This window comes from Monopterus albus, unplaced genomic scaffold (genome assembly GCF_001952655.1).
Source record: "Monopterus albus unplaced genomic scaffold, M_albus_1.0 scaffold146.1, whole genome shotgun sequence".
NCBI lineage: Eukaryota > Metazoa > Chordata > Actinopteri > Synbranchiformes > Synbranchidae > Monopterus > Monopterus albus.
In genome coordinates this window covers 599,359-627,103 of record NW_018128026.1, presented here as the reverse complement: position 1 = coordinate 627,103, position 27,745 = coordinate 599,359, and the positions used below count along the sequence as shown (strand labels likewise).

Here is a 27,745-nt window from a genome sequence, read left to right as displayed (position 1 = left end):
TTAAGCTTATTCCCCAGTCTAACTTCTTCTCTGTTCACTTAACCTTCCACATCCTCATCTGGCCGTCTCTTGTCCACCAGCTGTCTCTTGCTCCTTGACCCACTTACCTACTTTTGTCTTTGATCAATGCAGCATGTGGGAAAATACATTAAACTGTAGGGTTTGGGAGAACAGCGCTTATTTATTGTGTAGGCAGCTTGGAGAAGGGACCACTGATTTTTTTTTGTTGATGAATGTAGAACTCAACTTATTGACTTGAGTTTCTGAACCGTACAATGCAAACCTAATTCTAATCAGATCATACTGACAGATGTGAATCTTTCTGTCTTTATGCTGACTTTAAACTAGTAAAGCAGACAGATCACAGCAATGCCATCCTACTGGTGATGACTTCAAGAACTGCAAATGCACATTAATTTCCCCAGGTTCTTTATCTCCTTTTCCAAATATGAGGGGATTTACTTTAGACAAAGACACTCCCCTGCTATTAATCCTAATGCTTTGTAATTCTCAACTCTCAATCTCAGTGCGTGTGCATTATGAAGACTGATGCTTGTGCACACACTAGATGAACTACACTGTATGAATCACAAAATATTGAAACGTTATGCCTGATGGGGAATGATCACAGGTCTATTAGTTTCTCTTCACCATTCATGTATGTGTAAACTACTGGTGTGTGTTTTCACAAAGCAGCCCCTGACAGGCACAGCAAATCACAGACTAACCTCACTGGCACAAAGCGTTCACCAAAAGGGCCATCTGCATTTTAATGACTAAGGCTAATTTGTCTATGGCTACTGCACATTATTACAGGAGACTCCTGATATTCCTCATAACACACAGAATTTCACATGGCTGTCTCATTTCTGCTGATGGCAATGCTATGCTAATGGCGTTTGACTTTTCTGTGCACTTTTCCAAACAAGTCAGTCATAGAGAAATTTAAGTGGCAGTGTCTGGGGAAGCATATGTCCAAAAGTATGTGTGCATATTGCTGCAAAATGCAAGATATTTTGTATGGTTATCTTTATGTTAGGTGAAAATACTGGACTTATGCATACTTTAAACCTTTTGAAAAGCCACTGTCCTCTATTGTTTTTATATGTCTGATGTGACAATAGGCATTCTTCATCAAAATATAATGTGGTTGGCTGAAAGACTTGATTGCTCTTCTAAAGTCATGTTGTGGCTGAGCATTAAGAAACTCCTGCAAGTCTGAAACACACTAAAACAGACTTGAAAACACTCATTAGCTTAGCAACATGAAGGCTATAAAGAACCCATGTAATGGGAAATTTATATCAGCACCCTTTTAGCACCCACAACACAACACCGTCTGCAGAAGACCGTGCTACAGTGGCACACTACCCAAAAAGAATACAGAGCAGTGTTATGAACATGTAATAGTAATCAATTTTAAGCTGACCCCTGCTTTTCAAACCTGGTTTCCAAAAGAAAATAGTCTTTTTTCAGGCCAAAAAGATGCAAAAACTAGGAAGGCTGAGGAAGTAAGTCATAGTGTTGAGCTAGAAATCTTTTGAGCTACTATCCAAACATAAAAAAAGATGTAGCTCAAAAGATTTTTAATTCATTATATTCTAGCACTGATGACCTGTGAAAGGTTCACAAATATTTTGACCAGTATATCACAGTACACAGGTTAGATGGCGTGCTGTACAATACAACTTACATGCAACCATCTGTGTAATCAAGAACCTTTGATAATTTCCTTCAATTAGCACATGAATGACACTGCTGATAGCTGATAGCCATAAAATACATCATCTTTCTCTGCTTGTCACTGGCTCAAGTCCAGAATGCTGCCTCTTCCCTTAAGCATTTTAAATAGCTGGGCATATTGGTGTTGAAATAGGTCTTGTGTACAGCCTGGGGACCTGTCGTGACTAAACTGGGTGTCGTAATGAAATAAAGAGGCTGCGTGTAACAGTGAGTTACCTGTAAAGGCTAGAGTTCTCCCCAGTGACACAGAATAATGCATTTAATGTGTTTTGGCTGTATGAGAAAATTCATTTCTCCTCCCACAGCCACAGAAGGATGGAGGGAGGGAGAGAAAGAAGGAAGGAAAGAACAAGAAAAATGTCTGGAAACAAGAAAGTGGAGGAGGAGGACAAACAACCAACAGGAAAAAAGAAGTAAGAGAATAATCAAGGGAGGGCGAGAGCGGGAAGAGACAGAAAACAGAAAACACAGTGTTTGCAAATCACAAATTAAAAGCATAAGCATTCCACACACCAAACCATGTCCCAGGGAAAATGTTGTCCTTTCAGCATAAAAACCTCATTTGGAGCAAGCAGGTAGAGACAGCCACTCACTGGCCTCCTGTCATCAGTTACAGCAACAGTTAAGGAGTCAAAACTACAAACACTAAAAATTATTACTGTCATTCAGAATGAACTCTGGGCTTGTCTTTACCAACTGCATCAAAGGCTTCTGAACACAAATGTAAAATTGTGTATTTAACAAAATATGCAAATGTAAAATCTGAAAAAGTACTCAGAAAGCACTAACCTTCACCAGTGCCCCACTGGCCTATATATGGCAAATATTTATAACCATGTCTCATGAATGTGGATCCATCTCACACACACAATGAAAGGCATCCAGGTCATTCCCGTCTTGGACTAAGGGTTCAAGAATGAAGTCTGGAATATTCCTCACAACATTTTAACATATGGAGACTCTGCTCCTGCCAAAAGCTAATGTGCTCCTAGGCTCCTGCCCTAACTACCATGAAATTTCACTAAAATCTCATTAGAATTTAATTTATTCTAATAACATATGAGACTAAATGATGGAGAGGTAGTCATGTATCTATGTGCTCCCCTTGGTATATTAATCCATGCCAACGTGATGATGACCTGACCTGGACTTTTTATATAAATCTATTTTTACAGCACCACAAGATCAAAGTGTTGCAGTACAAGTCACACATCATATAAGTAACTCCCAACATCGAGTAAAATTCAAATAATACATACTCACCACCCTGATCAGTGCTGACGGTGATGATAGCTGCCTGGCGAGGGAAGGTGCTCATGTCTGACACACCATTGAGTGACTCAATCTCAAAGGTGTAGTTGGCATGTGCCGAGAAGTCCATGACAGTGACAGTGGCATTGGTCAGGCCTAATGGTCGCGGCAGAAAACGAAGCTCCTCCTCACACAGCTGGCACTGATCAGGCTCAGGGCCACAGCGTTTGCACTGAACATTATAGGTGACATCTCGACGGCCGCCGTTGTCACTGGGAGGCAACCACTCCAGCATCAGACAGGTGTCGTTCAGGTTAAACATTAAGTTACGAGGTGGAGATGGGGGGCCTATCAGGAAAAAAAATAAAATAAAATAGGTACTGTAAAACATTCTAAAGGCTAAGGGCTAATGTCTTCATATAATCTTCTATAATAATTCTATAAATAATTCAAAGCAATGTTTGTGTTTCAATGCGTTCATCCTGTAATTGAAACATCTATAGTACTATGACGCAGGGAAGGTACAAATCACTGGAACTGGAGGAAGCACATGCAGAGAGAACAGGACCCAAAACTGAGCCCTGAGGTACACCACAGCCAAATTGCAGTAATCTAATGTTCCACTCAAATATCAACAGTGTTAGGCCATAAAGAATCTGTATAGATTTAATAACTATATTTACTATATTTCACACAGGCACTTTGCAATATATATTTGGTATGGTTAAATATCACATATTTTTGCTGTACCACAAACTCTCCATAGGGCATTCCTCTGCCATGCAGTTACATTTTATGTTGTTTCACCTCCTTTACATTTCATATTGGTGAGGTACTTTGGTGCTCTCTGGATTTGTGTGTTTCTATGTAAGGGTAAGTACTGTGCTATAGCAGGCAGCCAGCTGTCAACAGGGTGGAGTTAAAAGGCCTGAGGGATTTGAACACTCTCGTTCTGCCAAGCTCACTGTCTGCCTAAACAATGGGATGTTTCCCTCACCCCCAACCATCCCTCCATCTCTCTCCCTCCCTGTCTTTGCTAAAAATCTCAGCAGACAGCAAGGCTCCTCCTGCCCCTCCTCCACATCTGTCAGTGTATGTCCATTCTCTCTCTCTTTATCTCTTTCTGCCTCTATCAGCCATTATCTCACCTCCTCTATTCTACCCATCGAGGAAAATCCACCCACCTTCCCTCCTGTAGCGAAACCCCACTGCCATCAATCAGTTCCTATTCTCCTCTAGGGGGGAGATTGGTATCACTACCCTCCTTCCGTTTCTCTCTTCACTGTCTACGCCATCCAGCCTTCACACTTTCTTCACACAATCTCTCTTTGGTGTCATCCCCCTTTCTTGTTCTTTATCTTTGCTTTCCTCTTTAATCTCCATTTCTCTATTGCCTTAGACATCAAGCTAATCGTTAAAGCCCTGTCCTACAAGCGCGTGATAAAAGCACATTATATGAGTAAACGCTGAGCTCGTAAAGGCAGAGGTGTTAGTCCACTCCTCTTAGTTTGCTAGGTTGTCACCCCCCACAACTTTTATAGTTACACTGTTTGTTTGTACAGAAAGCAAAAGTGGCTTTAGCTGATTTGGAATTTAGTTATGACAAGCAGATTATGTTCAACAACTAACAATAACTGTTGAAAAGCTCTACAGCTTTGGATACTGAGCTTGGTCTAGTTTTCTGAAGTGCACATTGGTGTAATTTTTCAGATTTAAGCATCTTAGTAAATCTCCCAAACTCAATATTTACCACAAAAAGTTAAATTACCCACCCACATTCAATGGTCACACCTTCTGGCTGGTCTTGGTTAATATCAGAAACAGTGTTCTTCATTATGTTTTATGTTTTTGTAGTTGAGCAAATCTAAACTGGTTTGTTTAGGACTTTATTTTTAGAGTTTGTGGAAAGGCAAGATTGCCAGTAGCTGTCCAACATTAACAGACTTTGCACTGAAAAATCTGCTGGTATAGGTGTTGCATCATCACTTCTAAATTTAGAAATAAAGAGCCAAGCCTTTCTGAAAATTTCTTTTGCAAACTGTGTATCTTCCAGGGCAATGTTAACCTCACAGCATCCCCACAATGACTTTGTCTGGCTGTTTAAGGCAAATACAGTCTTCCACCCTGGAGAGACTCAAAGACATGGCCTCCGTCTGTCTCAGTGACAGCTAAATGGCTTTTTAATTATAAGAGAATTAGTCCAGTTAAACTGTAATTTAATGGAAATATGAAGTCGTAATGACAGTCAGTGAATTATCATTGAAGACGAGGCAGCTGAGCAGAAGCCATGTAATTTATCCAGAGACTCACTATTGCACAGTTTCACACCAGATAAGTTCTGGAGACGACACTCAAATTATGACCACAGCAAATTCTGAGAGACCACTGGAGTAATCCACCAGCTCTAAAGACAAAGCAACAGCTTACCCGGATTGTTGGACATACATGAGCCTATAAATCTCCAACATGAATTCACAGTTTTCTCCATCTACCAAATAATATTTTTGACTGGTATCATTGGTTGTTCTCATTCAACTGAGTCATGGTCAGACATATAAATGGCAGCGAGGAATAAAGTTCTCCAGTGACTCTGATTGGGTTCAGAATGACTAAAAGCTGTTTAAATCTATATGTATGTGTCTAATGAATAATACTGTATGTCATTCTTGGTGGTATACTTACGTGTACAAGCCATAGTTGGAGGATCTTTCTCAGCCCTGAAAAAGCTCTTCTCACAGCGGCAGATAGCAGCACCTTCTCCATAGCTGAAACTATGTAGAGGGCACTTTGAACACTTGATGTTTCCAGCATATGCCTTGTAGAAGCCAGGGTGGCACGCTAGGGGTCAAAGAAAGATTTATGAAAAGATATGAGAGCAAAGCCAGACCATGTTATGGACATAGGTTAAAATATCATATGGAATCATTGTGTTTTGGTAGTTTCTTTATGCATGAGAACATATTGTTTCTTGAAAGAAATTTAAAAAAATATATATGTCTAAGCAAAATATGTTTCGACAGCCACATCTATAACATCAATAAACAAGGGGCACTGGGAGTTGTCCAGTGTCTGTCAATAATTAACATGAATTTAGCATTATCGGTTATGTTACCCATTTCCTGTTTTTATCAGAAATTCATGTCCTAGCGCATTAAGGACTTTTAAGTGATTCATGAATTATTTTTCCAAATATGATAGCTGATGTAGCAAGGATTCAACAAAATGCAACTTTAAGTATTATAAAGCACAATTTTCACTTTACATGAAAACAGCGAGACCTAACAGACACTCAAAGAGACAGATAATCATGCAAACTGTTGCTTAAACAAAAACAAATTATGGGATCAAAGCAGTTGTAATGCAAAACGTCACATGTATTTGTCTTCCCTTTTACTGAATGAAAAAGATGGGTTAATATTAGCTTTTAATAACGTGACATATGCATGCATACAGCACACAGACACACACAGAGGCTATCTGTATCAATATAAGCTGCATCCCCTCATGTGTAGGCCACCTCTATCATTAACCTCTGATACTGATGTGTCCTTGAGTCAAAAACCGTCAGTCAGTTTCCCCACCCCACTAGACCCAGTTTTAGACTCTGTCAACCTAATGATGCCTCTGTCCGACCTTCGCTGAACAGAGGGGATATTCCTGTTCAGATCTTATAGCTTCTGGCTGCAATCTGTCTGGCCACACTCTGTTCCAAGGCCACAGTGGTGCTGTACAGTGGCTGACCATGCATCACATGTGGATGGACACACACACGGTAGTAAAAAGGTCAGCACACACATGCTGGTATGCACACACAAAAACACTCGTGACTAAACTAGACCAGTGAATATGAGAGCCAACACCAAACATCACAGTGGATGGGTAGGGCAGGAGTAAACCTAAAGTTCAGTGGAAATTTACAATGTATGTTAAATATGTTAACATTTCTGTGAAGCCCATATTAGGAGTGAATTTATTTAAAAGAAATATGTAAAATGGATTAACTAAAGTTCTTCCCTCAAAATGCAAAGTCTTATAACAACAACTGTATAAATACACATGAATGATTAAGTATCTTATGTAAAAATAATGAGAGAGAGCTCTTATCTGCATTATGTGCAGTAAGGCTGTGCTGATACTGAGGCATTGTCCTGTATGTTTGCCTATCAGACAGTAGTATGAGATGATCACTGTGAAATAAACATGTGGAAACACAGAGGGAAGAGAACCTCAGCTGCTGAGTGAGGACACTGTCTCAGCAGATATTGCATACAACAATGCATAATCAGCAATGTCAGAAAACTGTGCATCATTAAAGTATAGATATTGTTATTACATTACAAATACAAACTAAACTAGCTGAAGAACCTGTTGTGAGGCTTCCTTCCAGTTGACACTTGAATGTAGCAGTGCGTCAAGATTGGGACATATTATAAACTACAGTACGTATACACACCTGTGATGCAAGTAGGCTAGAGCAGACCAGGGGGTGAGAGAATAGTAGACTGACCCCCTGACCTTTGGGGCTCTGAACTAATTCTCATCCCTCAGTTCAAGGTTAATGAGTTCTGAAAGTCATCCAGAACAAGCTCACAGCTCAGAGCAGAGGCAGCAGACTGGTTGGTGAGGCCCGCTGCTTTGTATTCACTGGACCTGAACAGCAGCAGAGCAACTGGCAGACAGATCATGCATGGGGAGCAGACCTGTGTGTGTGCCCTCTGCCTGTCTATATACAGTATGTACTGAATAACCCGCTACTGGAACTTCTGCCCAGTGTGCTGCTCTGGTTGGTTAGATAAACATATTGGTTAGTCAAGCAGTGACAACTGGTTTGCATCCTATGAAAATTTGTCAGCCCAGCATCCCTGGGAATTATGTCCACAGTGGACAACTTCCACATGTCATGACTTGCTCAGTACCAACATTTAAAGCGAGTTCATTAAAGTTGTGAGCCTTAGGCAGAATCAACTGCTGTGAAGTTTTATCTATAACCACAATCTTTCCTCAACCGTAACCAATAATTTTACTGTCCTGATCCTAACCATACCTGACATATACACTAAGTGTATAGAACTGGTAAAAATGTGTTACATACATTATATTTACCATAACCACAAGCTTTTCCCGATCAAAAACAAGAATGTGATCAACATTAACCAAATTTTAAATAGCCAGCCTCCACACCCAAAAGACATATTTACTTTTTTCAATTTGATTTCTCCTTTAACAGAAGATAAACAACAATGTCCTACAGTACATTGGTATTAATATGCTCAGTACCAACATTTAAAAAACCTCTCTCACTGGATAGTCAAATTAGATTTTTAAACTGTAAAAAACCTCTGGATCTGGAAATATGTTTTCTAAACCTCATCAGTTTCTGAATAATGCTTAAGTGAAAACAGCTAAAACAATAGTTAATTTAATGGGGGCACCCTGGTGGCTTAGGGGTTACGGTGGCAAACATCATCATCCAAGTTCACATCTAGTCGACAACGTTCTGTAAATATCATTCCCCGTCTCTCTCCCTTCTCACTTCCTGCCATTTCTTGGCTGCAGCAATTTATGAAAACCATAAAAATGTACAAAAATTAATCATATGTGTAAATATAAAATGTTTCCTTTTACAATCATTGCATCTTCAATTTTGAAAGGCACATGATCTGCTCAGGCTTCATCAAACCTTTTCTATTGGATGCTTTCCAGGCTTTCTCAGTGTAACACAGTGCATTTATAACCGTTACTAGCATCTGGATGTGTGCTTTGTGTTTGTGTACATGAGTGAAGGAAACTCCCTGGCTCTTTGTGGTGTATAGCCGCTGATAGTGGGTTCCTTTCCTGGTGGTCTGCGAAGAAGAACAATTCCAAGAGGAGCACAATTCTGCAGCATTTACTTGCAGAACCACATCAACAAATGTTGCAGAATAGTTCAGCTCTTGAAATCAAAGGCAGCGTGGTGAGGGGGCGATGCAAAGGATGAGAAATCATTGCAGAGATGGTGGCGTTATGTGCGAGATGCAGCCTGAAACTTATTGCATATGGTGGAGGGGAAAAATGGAAGCCATACCCTATTTTCTGTTTCATTCCACACAAATATTACCCTGCTCAGTGTCCCATCTATGAAAACTATAAACCAATAAAAAATAAAACGATTATTGCTTTTTGTCTCTGCTGACACAGAACACATCTTGTCCACACATACAGTATGTTGCATATTGGCAAAACAGTAGTGTCTAGTCTCCTTTTCTTTCTCATTACATAACAATATTCATCATAATCCTCCAGGCAAAAATTACAGCCCTATTCTCCTTGTTCATACAGCATGATATTCATGTTCACTTTCAAACAAAACAAGAAAGGTTGTCACTATCACTGAGACACAAAGATACACTGGTACGGGTGAGCTGCAGCTCATGTCTGTGGCTGGGCAGGCAACACTAGTCTGTGCTCTCACCCATTTCATACTTCTGGTTGTAATGCCATATGCAAAGGCATTTGAGATGATGAAAAGTCACACCTCGTCTTCAACTGCTCTTAAAAAACCAACAGCGGTGGCACTCTGAAACCCACGCTTAATAGTTTCACATGTAATCAGAAACAACGCTCTCAAACACTCCAAATGAAAAGCCCTCCTCTCCTCTCCCTTTCAGCCCGTCTCTCTTACTCATCAGCCATCTTCCTTCTCTTCATTAGCTGAAAGCAGTGAGTGCTAAGTCTGGTTTGCACTTGAGGATTAGTGGGCCTCTCCAACATGTATATGCTGAAGTGTTGAGAAGGGTGTTTGCTCAATTACGGATAGAGGAAAAGAAGGCTTCCTGGTGTGAGAGCTTCAGCAAGTTATCAATGACTATATTAGAAATATAAAACAAAATGATCTTCCTTGGTAATCATAATTGTAAGTACGGTATCATATCAAGCTCAGTGTATTTGTATAGCCTCCCCTGGCATCTTTTCTGCTCTTGCCTAGTTGCTGCAGTATTACTTTCCTGTATTCTTCCTCCTGCTTGCTTCCTGATCTTAATTTCAATCATGGCAATTAGGGATCATCGGGTCTGGTGCTATGAGAAGCAACATATTACTAGGAGTGTATCGAAGGCTGGCAAACTTGTCTCAGTGTTGGAGAGAGGGGAGCGAGTCTTCCTCTACTCAGAAGCATCACTCGCTACTTCTGGTTAATTTGTTCCTTTATGTTTCCATGCACACCTTTGCTACAGTAATTTGAATTTCTTCTATTGCATTGATTTTTTTCAGTTTAATCAGACTGGTATTTTGTAGCATGATGGTTTATTGCACTGAATAATGCTTTGATAAGATAAAATGACTGGAGATTCATTATTGAAGATTAGGTAATGAAGGTAATAAGCTCTTTTAATACAGGCAATTTTTGTTAGTTAAACAAACAAACAATACTATTAACAAAGATAATCAAAGCAAATGACCTCTTCCACTGGCAACATGCAGACTAGGGGTGTTAGAGGACCTCTTCCACTGGCAACATGCAGACTCGTGGTGTTAGAGAAACTTAGCAAAGAATTTGAATCACTTCCATTTAGAGCTCTCCAGCACCATGACATCACGGCTCAATGCATCTTCTACTCTAACTATAACACATTATCAGAGACAAAGATCTTTTTATGGACTTTACAGAGGTCGGCCTCACTGGTCCCTTTATGGCAGTGTTTATAGCACCACAGAAACAGTCTTGTTTCTAACAGAGTAGTAAACCTCTCAAACGACATCCGTTACCTCTGAGCGAGAGCAGAGTTCCTCTCTAAATCTGACTTTGGAGACAGAACAGTAAATAGTAGAGGCTTTGGGATTGACAGTAAACAATGTTTTTATAGTCTGGGTTGGACTGCTGAGGGAACGTCTTGGCTGGCTCCAAGACAGTGCTGACCTGTATTAAGATATATCTGATGCGTGATCACAACAGTAAATCTATAACAGCCTCCTTATTACTGGCCGGTGGGTGCTGACCCCATAAACTACTAGTGGAATGTGACACTTGTTGCCCTGTGAGCAGTGACATTTAATGGCACTTGTTTGTTCTGTCTGTCCCTTCAACATTTTGGTCCAGAGCAAGAACTCATAAAGGAACAGTTTGACAAACCAAAATAAAGATTATTATTATTTTGGGAAGTGTGCTTATTTATTTTCTTGCAGAGACCTAAATGAGGAGATTGACACCACTTTCACATTTAGCAGCTCTGTCACAGTACAGCCCTTTATTCACAGCCTATCAAGCATTTTATATATTCACATTCATCCCACTGTTTTCACTGTTACTGAGTTTAATTAGAACAGTTGCAAGGCTATATGCCTCTTGAAGAAGAGAAAATGCTTGTCAGTTTTTTTGTGCATGTGTATAGATGCCTAATGAATTTATTAAAGGTGTTATGAAGATTACTATGACTTAACCCAAAACTTTTCCTTCACTCCTCTGCCTTCTTTCTGTATGATTGATGCAGACAGTGGTTTTAACACATTATTAAATCGACAGCAAATCGTTTTTAGCAGAAGTCGTATTAGCCTAAAGGCCTTCTTGTGGAAAATAAACAATGGCAATGTCTTCTCAAAATGAGCACAAGCAAAAGCGGGAGATAATGACATGGCAGTCCTTTAGTGACATCAATAACATAATGGAACTGGAGTGAAATTAAAATGGATCCGTCAGTTTAAATCTTCCTCTCTCTTTGCTTCTTTTTTGTTTTCCTGTCTAAATCTCACTCTCACAGATTTACATGGTATATACAATATGTTGTATGAATAAAAGAAACATGCAGTATTTGCAGGTTTATACTGACAAATTGCAGATTTGCAACAATCTTTTGTTGTTGTTCTCCTTTGAGACAAGCAGGCTTGTGAGCACCTCTCATAGACATAAGGCACTAATAGAGAAGTTACTGGCAAAAAAGGCAGTGACAAAAAACAAAAATCTCAAATAGGGCCTGAAAGCCTTTGAAACGATTGATAAAACATTGTCATGGAAATACTCCACAAAGAAGCCAATACAAACAACGAGTCCACATTTCAAAAATAAATTAAAACACTGTTAAAAATGATAATAAAACCGTATATCTGTAAAACACGCCAAATTATATTTCTGAGAAACAGCTGTAGCGATGGCAACTTGTCGCAGTTTGAGACAAATGAGAAAATCATGTCACACTGTTTGTTTCTACAGTATGGCATATAGACACACGAAAAGACTGGGACTCCTTAGCTGATGGTGATCACTTTTACACTAAGCGTTTATTTTTGACAATCTGTCAATGAGGTTATGAAAGAAAATAAGCAAAGCCAACATTTTTCCCTGAGGACAGAACAGAAGCTGAAGTCACAAAGGTTTACAACATCCTATGGAGAACAAAAATGTGCTCAGTTAATTTCAAAGTAGCTGCCAATTACATTTTACTGCAATTTTGACAGGTGCCAATGAGTCAATGAGTAAAATATTGTAGGAATTTAGGCCAGTGATAGTGTTTGTGACCATGCAGATGGACAGCAATGAATATGATCATGGTGCAGAATTTTAATAGTTTTGATACTTAAGACCTGCTGCCAGTGAACGCTGGACTTAATAGAAATCAGTTCTTACCTACATAGATTTAAGCTGGTCTTAGCCCACATTTTTTTATTCTTGTACTTCAAATTTCTGTCAGTGAAACTGATGTTAGGATTTTTTTCTGCAAAAGAACAACTTAAATCTACCAGACTATGATAACTGTTTACTGAAAAACTTTAATGAACCAGCTACAAAACAGGTTGAACCACCATTGTGCTACACAGTAACAAACTGCACCATTATTACAAATCTATTGCAAATCAAACACTGTATTACAGTTACAGTAACTGGATTGAATGTATCCTTTATTAAGTGTAGGTAAGCAAAGGCACTTATTTTACTTCATGGTTGGCATGACTGTACACTTCTGGTCCTGTTGGAGTTTGTGACTTAGAATTTGCTTAGCAAAGAACAAAGCACTCTTCAAACAGTCATCTGAGATGATGGAGTATGCATTCATGGGACTGGCGGGAAGCATTTGCAAGTAATTAAGAGAGAATGAGCACAATTGGAGTGCAAGCTTCTCTTGTTAATGATCTGAGGACAACACGCTCTCCCTACACATCCCATGAAATAACAAACATATTCTCGCTAATATTACACAAGGTTGTTTTATATCATGGTAGTTTTGTTAGCACATATCAAAAGAAGTTTAAAGAGTGACATGTGATGACTGGTACCAATTGAATTGTCTTTTCTTTAAACATTCAGCAGAAGGGTGTCCCACACAGGTGGCATGTGGCGCGCATCAAAACATCCACACCCATTATTTTCAATGAAAGCCCGCACACCTGCAGCAAACTGACACGTGCCAACCTGAGATGAACCATGGCAGTTTGCAGCCGGGATGCAGGAAATGCCATTGTCCTATTTTGCCAGTGTCAACATGCATCAAAAGCATAGAATATTGAAGTGCTCACCCATTTCAGTACTCATGAACTGAATTTGCACTGCTCCTGGTGTGTGTTATGAGAGTCATGATGAGCTGCAATGCGACGCCGCTTGTGTGCTGTGCCCTGGACACTAAATAAGACTGAAAAGTTTATAGAATATTCCAGTAAAACCATTCTGGAAGATTATTCAGCAGGTTAATGGGTAAAAAAAATGGAGCATTCACCAAAGACTGTCTTGTCGTGATCAAGCATGAGCATGAGGAGCTAGTGGAATGTAAACAAAGCAGAGAGCTCACACAAAACCTTGCGCTTGTGCAGTTGACTCTAACTTCAGGAAATTATGGCCACACGGGGACTTCGGGGTAGCATAGTCGGGTCTGAGATTTTGTTATGAAAAATGTGTCACCCAGTGCAGCAGTGCATTTCCCTGATTTGTTTTTAAGCAACAACGGAGCTCTATTGCTCAAACAAGACAAACAAGCTAATCTAGGACTGACAGCTGACATTCACCTTGAGTAGAAGGAAACCACTGTTGGTATTAGTCTCTGTATAGAGTTTGCTGAAAATACTATTAATATAGAAAATGACCAGCCTTCTCCTTTAATGTGCATGTATGTGTGCATGAACATTCGGTGGCTGTGTGGTTAGGGTAATGGTTGTTGGGGTTAGGGCTTTACTGTTGTGGTGACATGTTAAATGAGGTTAAGGGGCAAGGGAGAGTGCAGACTTCATTTTTAGGAGATAAGATACATGCATGTCTGACTAGTTGTCTGTAAATATACTGTACATAAAATTGTGGTGTATTCTCTTTGTCAGGGTGTTTCCTGCTGCTGCTGAGAAACATGCAAAAAATGTAGTGAAGACACAAGTAACGACTTATTTCTGTTGCTTTAAGAGCCAAATGTTGAGAAATGTTGAACTTTTCTTCAGCCTCAGCTGTCTGTCATTGAATGTAACCCAATTTGGCTGCTGTGGTTGCACTCCTCTGCACTGATTCTCCAGCAGCATATGAGCTCAGTTTTCACCTGAATAACAGGATGCGTGGTGAGATGTCTGAAACTGTGAGTGCTGATGTTTGTGTTTTATAGTTCAACTAAGTAAGACTTCTCTTCAACTGGTGAAGAGCCTGAGCCCAATGTGATAGCACTATAGCAATTATTCTGTTGTTGAGCAGAGTTTAATTAAAAACTATCAACTACAATTGCTACAAATATTTAAAAGGTACAAGAAAGACTCATACATCCTTGTGCTCTGTTGTTTCTGTCACTGATTTTATTTGTATCCAGCTGAAACATTCATACATCCTGGGGTCTGAATGATATTATGTGATATTTTCTGAAATACATTTATTCCTACATATAGATATGAGAGATATACAATTCTAAATCAAGTTTCCTCTCTCTGTAATAAAAACAAGGTTCCAAGTGTGGATGACAATGATATTCTACAGCAAGTGTCACAGCTCCACTGAGAACCAAAAGAGTAAATTAAGTTACAAAAGCCTGACAATATGATAACAAATTACAAAGCGATGAAATTAATAAAAAGTAATGCATTGTCAGAATTGCATTCAGAATCATTAAAGGTACTCCATCTAATTTCTTTTCAGCAGCCTAGAGGGTCTAGGGAGACTCAAAACAAACACACACCACATGGGAAGGGGGTGCTGCCAGGGCTGTAGCCCCTCTAGTGTTGTCTGCAGGTGGTAGCATCTTGTAATGAGCAATAAAAAAAATTAAAAAGTTAGTATCTTGTAATTAGGAATTAAAAAAATTAAGAACAAGCAAGCAAAAAAAAGTTTAAATTATAGATATAGTGGATTAAAACTGAGGAATTAATTGAGGAAATGATTTGTTGAGAAAACTCATCCTTCTCAGGGGGGCCTCCACAGTCCAAAGTTAGCAAGCAACAGTATTAAGCAACAACACACAGGGAAACTACCAGTCACTCATCCATTGATGACATCTGTTCATCCTTGTGACAAATCTAGCATTTCATTGCATTTCACCTCCCAATTCCCTTTCCCCTTATTATATCAGACAAAACCACAAACCCAGACTGTGGATGTTTGGTCTGTACATCCTGTGGCCCATTTTGTTTGTTCGATGGAAGGAAGAAAGAAAGAGTAAACCTATGCACAGCCGTACTAACAGGAGCTTACATGAAGGCGATGCCCTGATTTTTCTATAGACTGTGAATACTTATAACAACTTCTGCATCGATCAAATACAGTAGTAGGAATACTTCTGCTACTGCTGCTTGGGTGGGCCAGATTCACTGGATCATATCTGATGTTTAATAAAAAGCTTTCATTTATGCACATATAATCTCAATTTACACACACTTTCACACACAGAAGAGCAGGCAATATATCCTTTTTAGATCCCTCTCTGATCTATAGACTGTAATAGTGTTTAATAAGGCTGACATTACGCTGGGATAATCCCACTCTCTCATGCACTGACACACAACCAATTTCATTTCCAATGCCTCAGCTGTTTTCTCTGCGCTCCAAAAGCTCATTCCAAGAAAAGGAGGTCGGTGCGCAAAACGAAGCCTCAAATATCAATTACCACTGATGGGAGAGAGGAAAAAAAGCTGATGAATACTAAATTTCTTCAAATCTTTTGCTATTCTTTTCATTTTAGTTTAACATGTTTTTCCTACAGAGCAATAAAAGCATATGATGAGGACAAATTAGCAGTGATTGGTCTAATATTGGCCTATAAGTAACACGGACATAAATATGTATGTATCTACATATGCCTGTGTGTGTATGGAAACATACAATATGTGGACTACACAGACAGGACTCAGAGAAAACGGTTTATGAGTAAATCCCATTACTCAGTTATGTAACTGTTTCTCAAATTGACCTGGCTAAGGTGCTTTTCTCACTGAGGCTAAGAAATAGCTAAAGAGATGAGACTACATTTTGTAAAGGAGATGTTTCAGCTTTTAATTTTTAACAAATTTGCAAAGTTCTAAAAACCTTGCATTTGATCAATTTCAAATTAAATTTACAATACAGTAAAGTGTGAAAAAATAAAGGGGTCAGCATTTTCTGAAGTGACTACAGTATTTTCAGTATAAACTCTTGCGTGTGCATAAAGTCATGTAATGCTTTTGTTGATGATACCCAAAATTATGTTAAACAATAGATTTTGAATTATTAAAGGACTTTCAGGGGAAGTTTTTATGCACAAGAACAGAATATAAAAGGGACTTTGCGATGTGAATAACCACCAGGACAGTAGCCATTAGCTGTGGCATGTAAACACAGTCTCTAACTAGCTGCTCTTTATTATATTATATACTAAATCCACAAATGGAATTAAATAAAAGTTAAGGTATTACTTGCAAATAATCTCTCAGTCTCACTGAAGCTGGCTCAGAGTCAGTACACAGCTCAGGTTTTTACAAGTCACACTGCTGTCTCCGCTTTGCATAATTAGTTTAGTGTTATTGCATTCGTATAGAACAGAGGGTGTAAAATGTATTATTGCTTTTTAACTGAACACAGTGGGTAAACTGATGTGCTCAACATGATCAATAAATCATATCTGAATACATCAACTCCCTGCCAGCTGGAAAATGAAGTAGTGGCAGGGTCCCTGCTTGCGTAAAGGTGTGAACAGTGTATGCGTGTGTGTGTGTATGTCGAATACACTTTGTCAATGTGTAATATGTGAAACATTGTATATTTTGTGCATCATTACATGTGCTACATCTTGAGCACAAGGTTTGAGCACAATGTATCTGCTTGTGAGCTTGTTTTATTTACACACATTAGTGTTGCCTCACAAGAGATGCTAAAATAACACCTGTTACGCTGAGTGTAACACATGCTCTTCACAGCCTCAGAATGTCTGCCTTAATCCTTTCATTGCTCGGGCTGTGCGTCTCTCCTCCCACACTGCGGGCGGCCAACACAGTTGGTCCACTTTGTAAAAGCCTCCTAGAGTTCGCTAATCATGTTGACCACCAGCTAGCCAAATTAAAGCCGTCACTGCCACTGCTGGATGTCATTGGTCCCAGCAAAGTGGCTTCCACTGGTTAAATGGATCCAGCGCAAGCAGCCATTTCTATCACAGTCTGCTATACATATATTACTGTCAAAGCCTTGTGAATCAAATTCTCTTTAGATTCAGATTAGTATAGAAATAGAAACCATGCAGATAACTTTCCAAAGAGTTTTCCTACCTTTCCACAGGCCCTCAAAGCAAGAAAGTCCCTAAACTCTACACCATTACCATGTAATAATAATGTAGACAAAGTTCACTGTGAGAGATTGTATACCTCAGGCTTTACTGTGCTCAAGTTTGTTTTTATACCATGCTGAAATAAACAGAATGAAATTTCATTCTGTCTTGAGTCTTTAAAAAACATTAGACTGGCAGTGGACCTGGAATGTATCTAGTGTTCAAATTTATTTTACGCAAATGGAAAATTTTGTGCATATTTCGCAAAAGATTTGTTTGCTGGACAAATACTGAAGAGTAGCAGCAAATGTGGGGGATGATATGACAAACTGTGTTTGCAAGAATAGAACCACTGTGGTTACGTGATACTGTACAGTATGTGTTATTAGACCAGTGTTTCTGAACTTGTTGTTTATAGCACCGGCCAAAATGTCATGTTAGAACAATTTTTGAACAGGCAGACAGAAGAGATGGAACAGATTTAACGCCACACTAATGAATTGATTCAAAAACCTAATATGATGTTTTCCCATCTGAGATTGTTCATTACAATGATATCTTAGATTCACGCTGCAGGGCGCTGTGTTTACTTTGAGTTTAGTGCATTGGCATAATGCAGCTGTGATGCAGCTTAAAGCCTGCATAATAAAGTGTAATACAGTCGCAAGGCTCTAGGGCTGGGTACTCCCTCTAGCAGAGATACAGTATATCAAAATAAGCATAGTGAAATCATTTAAAAGTTGTTGAATGTGCAGCTCTTAAACAACTTCATGGAGCCAAAAAGCTCCCGGGAGGCTGCCCGTGTCTCTGCCTTATAACAACACAGAAAGCAAAAAAACAACAACAAACAAACAAAAAAAAAACTGAATGTTCCCTGATATAGAACTGAGAAGCTCTTTTGTAAATCACAACATAGTTAATAGGGTAGCTCCACCTCTAAATAGAATGCAAATATAAGACAACATGACTTGGCAAAGGGATTTAATTAGGTGCATATCTGTGTATTTCCCTTGCAATTAAACCCCAGTGGAGTCCTCCAGCAGTTCAAACTTATTAGAAAAATGCCTTGTGTCAGAGGATGATGCCGCAGCCCATTAGCCCATCCACAGGCGCATAGAGGGTGTGGAGAAGAATGAGTATTGGGTAAGGCTTTATTTGTGTTTTCAAAGAGCAGTTTGGCTGTGAGTGTGTGCATCTGCAGAATCACCCCTTAAATCCAGTATGACAACACAGAATATGGGGAAGTAGTGGCTCTGACAGGTACAAACGTGCATGAACACAAATATGTAAAGACAAACAAATGTCATAGGCTATGTATGCACACTCTACCTACACCCTGTACTGTATCTACCACCCACACACTGCAAGACAGCTGCAAAATAAACGCTCCCAGGCCATCTTCGCTCCCATCTTCCTGTTGAAGCATTGCTTAATGACAGAACAGAGGAGAGGAAGATTTTAATTAGCTGGCAGAGGAAGCTTCATTAAATCTCTCCGCCGGCCTCTTCTGTCCTGCCAGGCTCTGTCCTGACAACACTCTTACTGCCATTAGGTACAGTAGGACTTCACAGTGACAATGGGAAATCAGACAAATCTACCACTCAGCTTGACACTCCTCATAGCTTGGCAATTTTCTTGATATATGGGGATGTAAATCTTTCTAATGTCAAAACTGCTAATTGGGTCGGTCATGTTCTTCTGTTTCCTCTGATGTATCTACTGTATATCTTAACTTTTTTGAATAGTGCTTAATATGCGATCAGAGCTTTAATGTCGATGATCAGCTGTTTCAACTATTTTGCTAGTATGTACATTATCTTAACATACAGTGCCTTGCAAAAGTATTCGGCCCCCTTGAACTTTGCGACCTTTTGCCAGGCCAGCACAGGAATCTTGGTCAAAGCACCACTGGACTTCAGATCAAAGCAAGACAGCTTAATTTCTAGAGCACATTTCCTAACCAGAGGCAATTCAAAGTGCTTCACATAGGCAAAGAAAAACAGTAACAGCATTAAATATTATAAGCATTAAAACCAGATCACTGCTTACTAAGGATGTCAGGGCCCTGCTGGGTTTGGATTCTGTAGGTAACTGGGAGCCAGTGTAAAGATTTAAGAACAGGAGTGATTTGCTCAATTCTCCTGGTTCTGGTTCAAACTCTCTGAACGAGCTGAAGTTGTCTAACAGTCTTTTGGGGAAGGCTAGACAAAAGACCATTACAACAGTCCAGCCTGTTGGAGACGATAGCATCAGTGAGTTTCTCAGGACATGAGACCTCAGAGTTGTACTATTTGTTCGAGATGATGAAAAGCTGATTTAGTTGTGGCCTTGATGTGACTGGTGAAGTTCAGGTCTGAGTCAATTATGACACCAAGATTTGTAACTTGAGTTTTTGTCTTCATAGTTCTACAATCAAGCTGATCAATAACTTCGGTCCTTTCGTTCTTGCTACCAAAAGCAATAACTTCAGTCTTGTCTGTAACTGAAGGAAATTTGATTGCATCCAGGTATTTACAGTGCCTTGCGAAAGTATTCGGCCCCCTTGAACTTTGCCACCTTTTGCCACATTTCAGGCTTACAACATAAAGATATAAAACTGTAATTTTTTTGTGAAGAATCAACAACAAGTGGGACACAATCATGAAGTGGAACGAAATTTATTGGATATTTCAAACTTTTTTAACAAATAAAAAACTGAAAAATTGGGCGTGCAAAATTATTCAGCCCCTTTACTTTCAGTGCAGCAAACTCTCTCCAGAAGTTCAGTGAGGATCTCTGAATGATCCAATGTTGACCTAAATGACTAATAAATACAAATAAACATATCCAGGTGTTAGAATGGCCAAGTCAAAGTCCAGACCTGAATCCAATCGAGAATCTGTGGAAAGAACTGACAACTGCTGTTCACAAACGCTCTCCATCCAACCTCACTGAGCTCGAGCTGTTTTGCAAGGAGGCATGGGCAAAAATTTCAGTCTCTCGATGTGCAAAACTGATAGAGACATACCCCAAGTGACTTACAGCTGTAATCGCAGCAAAAGGTGGCGCTACCAAGTATTAACTTAAGGGGGCTGAATAATTTTGCACGCCCAATTTTTCAGTTTTTTATTTGTTAAAAAAGTTTGAAATATCCAATAAATTTCGTTCCACTTCATGATTGTGTCCCACTTGTTGTTGATTCTTCACAAAAAATTACAGTTTTATATCTTTATGTTTGAAGCCTGAAATGTGGCGAAAGGTCGCAAAGTTCAAGGGGGCCGAATACTTTCGCAAGGCACTGTACAATAACTTATGCAATTTCAATGCAGCACTTCTGCCATAACATCTGTGTTTATGAAGCTCAAAATGTTTCAGTTTTTGGCTAAAGTGTCATAAATGTATAAATTCAATTCCATCTTTATTATTGAGGTCATAGTTAAAAGTGGTGTTGTACTGGACTACATTATATTCAGAGGTGTTCCTAATAATCTGACCCTCTCGTGTATGTAGCTGGGGAGGACAAAAATAAAGAGACACCTCTGAATAGAATGTAGTCCAGAACAACACCACCTCTAACTATGACCTCAGTAATAAACATATTTAGACATTTATGACAATTTCATGAAACATTTTGAGCCTCATAAACACAGATGTTAAAGTGGAAGTGTTGCATTGAATTGCAGACACACACACACAAAGTGGCCGGTGAGTGTATAACTGTGGCTCTTAGGAAGAGAGCAATCAGATTCCATATGCTGCAGAATGCACTGAGACATTCACTACACTACAAAAATAATTTTTGCCCCAAGAATCACCACTCATAATAGGAATTGTTTGTATTCATATTTCAACTGAAATATACTGGCCAAGGACCAGGGAAAATCTTGGAAGAAACTCTAAAGATGTGTCCCTAGCACTGCTGAGGAACCATAGAACTTTCACATCACAGCTTCACAACATCATGAATGTGAATTAGGGATGCATGAGGTTTTCCTTTAAGTGCAAACATTTCCACATCACACATACAGAAATGTGTGTGGTGAAAATAGGCAGAATTATTTAGTAAAATTAAAAAATTTAAAAAAAAAGCAAATTGAAGAGCATAAGAGAAAGTTGTTCATGCACTTGTTAAGTTTTCAGCATGGCCAATTAGTGAGCAACTCCTAAAAAGTGAAAAGGAATGAGCTGTAGAAGGAGGATGGGCAGTTTGAGGAGGAGGATGAGTAATAGCCAAATTACAAAGTAAACAGATAACGTGTGTGCACTGTCGGTCACATGTTCTCTCACAGATAAATATCATCTTATCTATGACTCTTTCTTTATGTGCTTCTATGGATAACATCAGCAGCTCCCACATATGTCAAAGAAGCAACCACACAAAGACTTTCTCTCCCTTCCTTTTCCCATAATCTTGCCACTTTTCTATTCCTCTGCCAGCTATCACAGTATATCACTTTATCCCTCCTTCAAAGATCCCGAGAGACGAGTGTTACAGAGAGAAAAGTGAAATGAGAAATTCCTATTGCCACTTAATTGCATGGCCAAATCAATCCTGTAATAGATTCCTTCTCTCTGACATTCAGTCTCACTGACAGCACTATCAGACAGACAAATCAGAACACTGAGTGAGTTTCTCTCTGTGTGTATGTGTGTGTTTGTGCGTTGGGGGGGGGATTCAACATGGCAGGCTCAGGATGGCCAGACATCTGTGTGATTACTTAGAAGCGAGAGAAAGGCAGATTGAGGTTTTGCACTTCCTACTGTTTTGTTGGAGATGAGCTCAAGTGTGGGAAATCCATACCACACACACACACACACACACACACACACACATGCTGTGTTTTCATTCCTGGTGGGGACTTTACATTGACTTACATTCATTTCCTGTAGACTTATCCGAACCTTAACCATAACCACTACTTGCCTAACACCTAACCCTGACCCTAACCTCATTCTAACACTAAACCATGTTGCCACCCTAAAATTCAGTGATTTCCTTGTGGGGACTAGCTTTTGGTCCCCACAAGGATGGCCGAGTCCCCACAGTGTGAGTGTGTTAACAGGTTCCAGTCCTCATGATGTAAGTAATACAAAGGCACCTACACACACACATAAAAGAAAGAGATAATGAAGGATATCCTGTGTGGAACCGAATGCAAATCTATTATTTTCAATTGTATGTAAAATCTGAGTTCAACTGTTATTGTTGTTGTTGTTGTTGTTTGCACTACATTTCATATTAAAATTATATGTAGTGTAAAGGTCCTGTTCAGTTTAGTCAGTTTCCTGGAAAAAATCTTAACAGGTTATCGATATGAGGTTTTTCCTTATTCGATTCACAAGACTGTGGTTGACACAGATGAACACCACAAACACTGGTAACTTCATTTGACGTATGAGGATCTGCCACTTGCTTTTAGCTGTCCTGGAAACTATAATGTCTTTTGTAAAAAACAAAATAAACTAAACTAAAAATACTTGATAAATATCTGTTTTCCAGCAGGTGACTCTCTCAAGCTCCCAGCAGCTGGCAGCCATTTTAAACAGGTGTGAAAAGCCTTCTACTAATCAAATGTTGCCATTGTTCTTTTCCCTTTTCTGTCATCTCTTCTCTTCTGCTGGATTGTTCAAAGAGGCTAAGGTTCCCCCTCCTGCACTCTGGAGCAACCTTTTTTAGTGGAACCCACAGAGAGGCTAGAGACCTGTCCGCCCCCGAGTCTGCTCAGGCCTACAACAGAGAGCCTTTCCTCCTCCCTGCAGAGCAAACCGAACATGTGAGGAAACTGTGTGTGTAAAATGAGCTCAAGTGCCAAGAAATCCACATATTCTGCGTCTTTCTCTTCTTTTTTTTATCCCTGGAAAAACCATACACTTTGAACTGTGCCACAGTACTGCTGGACACCAGGACGAATGTAGGTACAACAAAAAGACAAATGCATTGCATGCATGTGCCTTCATTAACATGGTTTGATAACATTCTGACAACACAGTGAATAATAATATTCTTGTATTCCATTGAGTTTATAATTACCACTCTCATTTAACAGATTAATTAAAACTCTCCACCTGTTTTATTTGCATTTCTGCCAACACCCAAAACAAAGGACACACAATACAATACAGCATATTAATAGAGATGCTTAAGTATAAATTTTAACACAAAACTGTCCGTATAGTATTCATGCATGTAAAATCATCCTTAAACCATAAGGGAACATAGAGCGATACAAAACTCTAATTCTCTTCTAATAAGTAATAGATTTATATTTGAGGCTGAATTTTTCAAGTGTGAACATAGGCAGAGACAATGCTGATTTTTCCTCTATGACCTAAAATGGTTGTGAAAATACCTGAAATGTATGTGGTGTCCAAATGTGTGTGATAAACTTAGTCCTGACAATATGCATCAGACACGCTTCATACGTTCCAGTGAAACATAACCAAGGTCTTCTCTGTTTAATTATGAAGAACAAAGAGCACGAAAAAGCATTTGGGCTTTCTTTTGTAGTGCACCACTGTAGACCTACTACTCAGCAGGTCTATTTCAAATGACAAATTACACCTTTATGAAAGTTAAATTATTATTATATCTACTGCAGCTACTGGGACACGGCCGTACTGACTGTCCTCACTCGTTCCATGGAAGAGAGATCAGTGTCAGGTGGATGACTGCAGGCGCACACGCACACACACACTCAAAAGCACCCAATGTGAAACAAAATTATCCGTTTCAGATTTCCATACATAGACTGGACCCTAGTTATTTCTGCACAACTATAAATGAGACTGAGATTGTGTGTGTATGGATAGCAGCTGCAACTGTTTTCCTCTTGCACTACTATTTCTTGAGCTGATTGAAAGGAAACAAAGAGAGAAAAGGGGACAGGGCAGGTAACGAGTAAGTGGTTTCTGCACTGATCCTGTGTGCAGCAGTGCGTCTTTTATCAGTGTATGTAAGTGTGAGACAACAGACAGAGTTTAGTCATGTGCACTGGTTTTGGATGACACCCTGGGGTTTTCTGGTGCCCTGATACCCTGACACCCGTATAATGTTAATCACTGCCCATGATCCAGTCCTGCTGCTGTTCACATTAAGGGGGAACAGGTTCCTTTAAAAGATAAGGCTGGTGGTTTTCTAGGCTTTGGCTATTTTCCACAAATCCCATAAAGACATTAAAACAATGGATTTTGTATACACACTGTATTGTCTGTGAATCCAGATGCTGGTTTACTTAATTCATCTGTGCCAGAGAGCTCTGTCCTTACTTAATTCATCTGTGCCAGAGAGCTCGGTCGTTGCTCAACAACTATTAAAAAGGAACAAGTGAGCCACACCACTGCACAAGGTGACATGTTTCTTCCTTACGAAAAATGCAGGGCCCTCATACTTTGATGTGCAGCACAAGAAGCTAGTGGAGCGGTGCAAACAGCTCAGCGATCATGTGCATCTGGATTTTGCTTTCAAAGACTGTACAAAGTAATAGCCGTTTTTAGGATTTGAGCTCTTTTTGTGAAGGAAACATGTCACCCAGTGCAGTGGTGCAGCTCACTCTTCTGTTTTTAATCGTTTTTGGACAATAAACATGGCCTCTCAAATTCTAGTCTTTTAAACTGTTATTATATTAAAACCGCATTACAAATAGTAAAATTTGCCAGCATGCCTTCAGTTGGAGTGTACCTTCTACAAATGTTTTCAAATTTTGGACATGCCTGGACGGTAGTGGACTACATGAATGTCAGAAAAGCTGATTTCACTAAGCAGTAACTTTAAACACTTTAATTGTTCTCTTTCACTGTTATACATTTATTACTTACTGTCACTCTGAATAAAGACAAGGAGATGCTTCACTGATAGAGACACAGTCAGATCAATCCCCCATAAAACAAGCTGTACTGGTTTATAAATCAGGTCTCTAGTCTCTGCTTCTGGCTGCTCAATAAGTATACATCAGCGTTAATGTAAGGAGTGGGATGAGTTGCCTACTACCTGCAGCTGGTGATAGATAATGATGCACAACCACATAAGCACACACACACACACACACACACACACACACACACACACACACACACACACACACTGCACAAAACATGGGAAAAATATGCACATAATAAACACACATAGAAAAGATCTAGGAACCAAGCACAGATGCACCTAGTGTATACAAAAAGCCACTCTCTCTCTTTTGTCTCTGCAACTCTTGGCCTTTACTGTGGTATAAAAAGCCACTTTGCATTTTCAGCTATACAAATTTCACATGAACCATCCGTTTGACTAGTTGCTGAAGCCTAATGGTGCAGAGTGTTACCATTACAAAGAGTAATGGCACTTTGAATTGGCTCCACGAAAGGCACTATTCTAGCGCTCAGCTGATTTGTGGCCAAGCACTACCACTTAAACTCCAACCTCACACTGTACCTGGGTGGAACCAAAAATAGTATTCACAGTAGAAATGACATACATTACATGTATGTAACAGCATGCATCATTTTAACTACATAATTGTTTTATACAGTTTTTCCATTTTCTTCCATTACCATACTATTTCTGCTCAGTGGTCAACACATTAGGATTGTTCCATAAAGTGTAATGGCTGAGGTTTCCTATAGAGGGAGGTGTTTAACTCTATGAGTTCAGCTGAATCTGCATAGTGGCAGTTCCACCACTGTCCATCCTGTAAAATAAACAAACACACATATTGTAAATATATTGCAAATCCTCATTGAAGGATTTTGGTATTTATGTTTAAGGGACATATATTATGCAAAATTCACTTTTAGAGTATTTTCTGACATTCAGGTGGGTCTCTGATGTGTGTAGAGAGACACAAAGCATGACAAAAGAGCAGTCCCCGTCTGTTTTGCTTTTTCCACATTTCTGAAAAACCCCTGCTCGAACATGCTGTTTGGATTCGTTTCTCTTTATGACCTCATACAAAATGACGCAGCAGTTCATTTCATAGATCCTCTCTCTCAGATCCATTTTGGTGCTACTGGTCTGCCACTGTGATTTTCTCACTTAGAATGACAAATGAACAGCAACACAGCACAGCTCAGAGAAAAGCACGGATTCTGCTCGGTTGCTGGTTGCACAAAAAACACACAAAAGTCTCTACCAACTTCCAGCAATTATTATGGTGAAATTTATGGTACAAATGTAGCTGGAGCTGTCCAGAATCTGGAAACATGGCTTGGAGTTGCTAAGTGGCTAATACAAGGGTGTAAACCTAAAAGTTAGCATAATTTGTGACCTTTAATATATTAGTGGTATCAGACTGATATTGGAATCGGGAACCTGCTATTGCATATGAATTTGAGATGGTGTGTTCCAGCTACGGTAACTGCAACGACGTGTCTTTAACTAATTACAATATTAAGTCATACATTTTGTCACTCATGTTTTTATATATAAAGGACACACGCTGGTGACTGAGCGTCAGATTATTACTGTAACTGAAAACAGCAACACAGTGACATCCTTTACTTAGACTAACATCAATAAATAAATTCACAACTTACAAGTTTGTTTTCTCTCTCAACTCTCCATCTACTGAAAGTGGCATAGATATAAATTCTTGATCTAAATTCAGTGCAGGTTTCTACTTTTCAAAACACTTTCTTTTCTTACCCTTCTTATTCATGTAGCTGTCTCAGCTAACACTGGAATCAGTGATGTTGGCCTCTGATTGGTTAGAGAGTGCAATCCTGGTCAAAAACCTTTAGAAGAGAATATGTCTGCTGCCAGGCTGTTTGATGAATTGGGGGTCACAGGAGCCTTTGAGAGCACATCTATCTATTAAGATAAGTTTTAGGAGATATTGTTACCAAAATATTAAAGAAACATGTTGCATACTGTAACTTTAATGGGGGATTAGTATAAATTTTAAAGAATGTAAAGGTCTTAACTCGGACAGAAACCCCCCCACCCCCCCTAAAAATTTAGGCTTACAAATGTGTTTTTAAAATATTCCCCTTTAACATTTTACCTGGAGGAGTAATTTCTAAAATGTCTAGAAATAGCAAGAGGAGTGAGTCATCATTGTCCCCAGGTCTTCAGCTTTAAACTTTCTATTTAATCCCAGCATGAAGAAAACCCAGTTACAGCTACTGTATTT

The 27,745-nt window shown here is 39.3% G+C and overlaps 1 protein-coding gene across 2 annotated transcripts in view; it reads right to left on the bottom strand.

Moving 5' to 3' along the window:
• LOC109968295 (ephrin type-A receptor 6) overlaps positions 1-27,745 on the bottom strand; it is a 160,197-nt gene that overhangs the window by 69,188 nt on the left and 63,264 nt on the right. For both annotated transcript variants that reach the window (XM_020614458.1, XM_020614459.1), the window contains 2 exons: positions 5,677-5,832; positions 3,007-3,342 (listed from right to left, as the gene is read on the bottom strand). In XM_020614458.1, the coding sequence (XP_020470114.1) occupies positions 3,007-3,342; positions 5,677-5,832 (492 nt within the window). The remainder of the gene's footprint in view (positions 1-3,006; positions 3,343-5,676; positions 5,833-27,745) is intronic.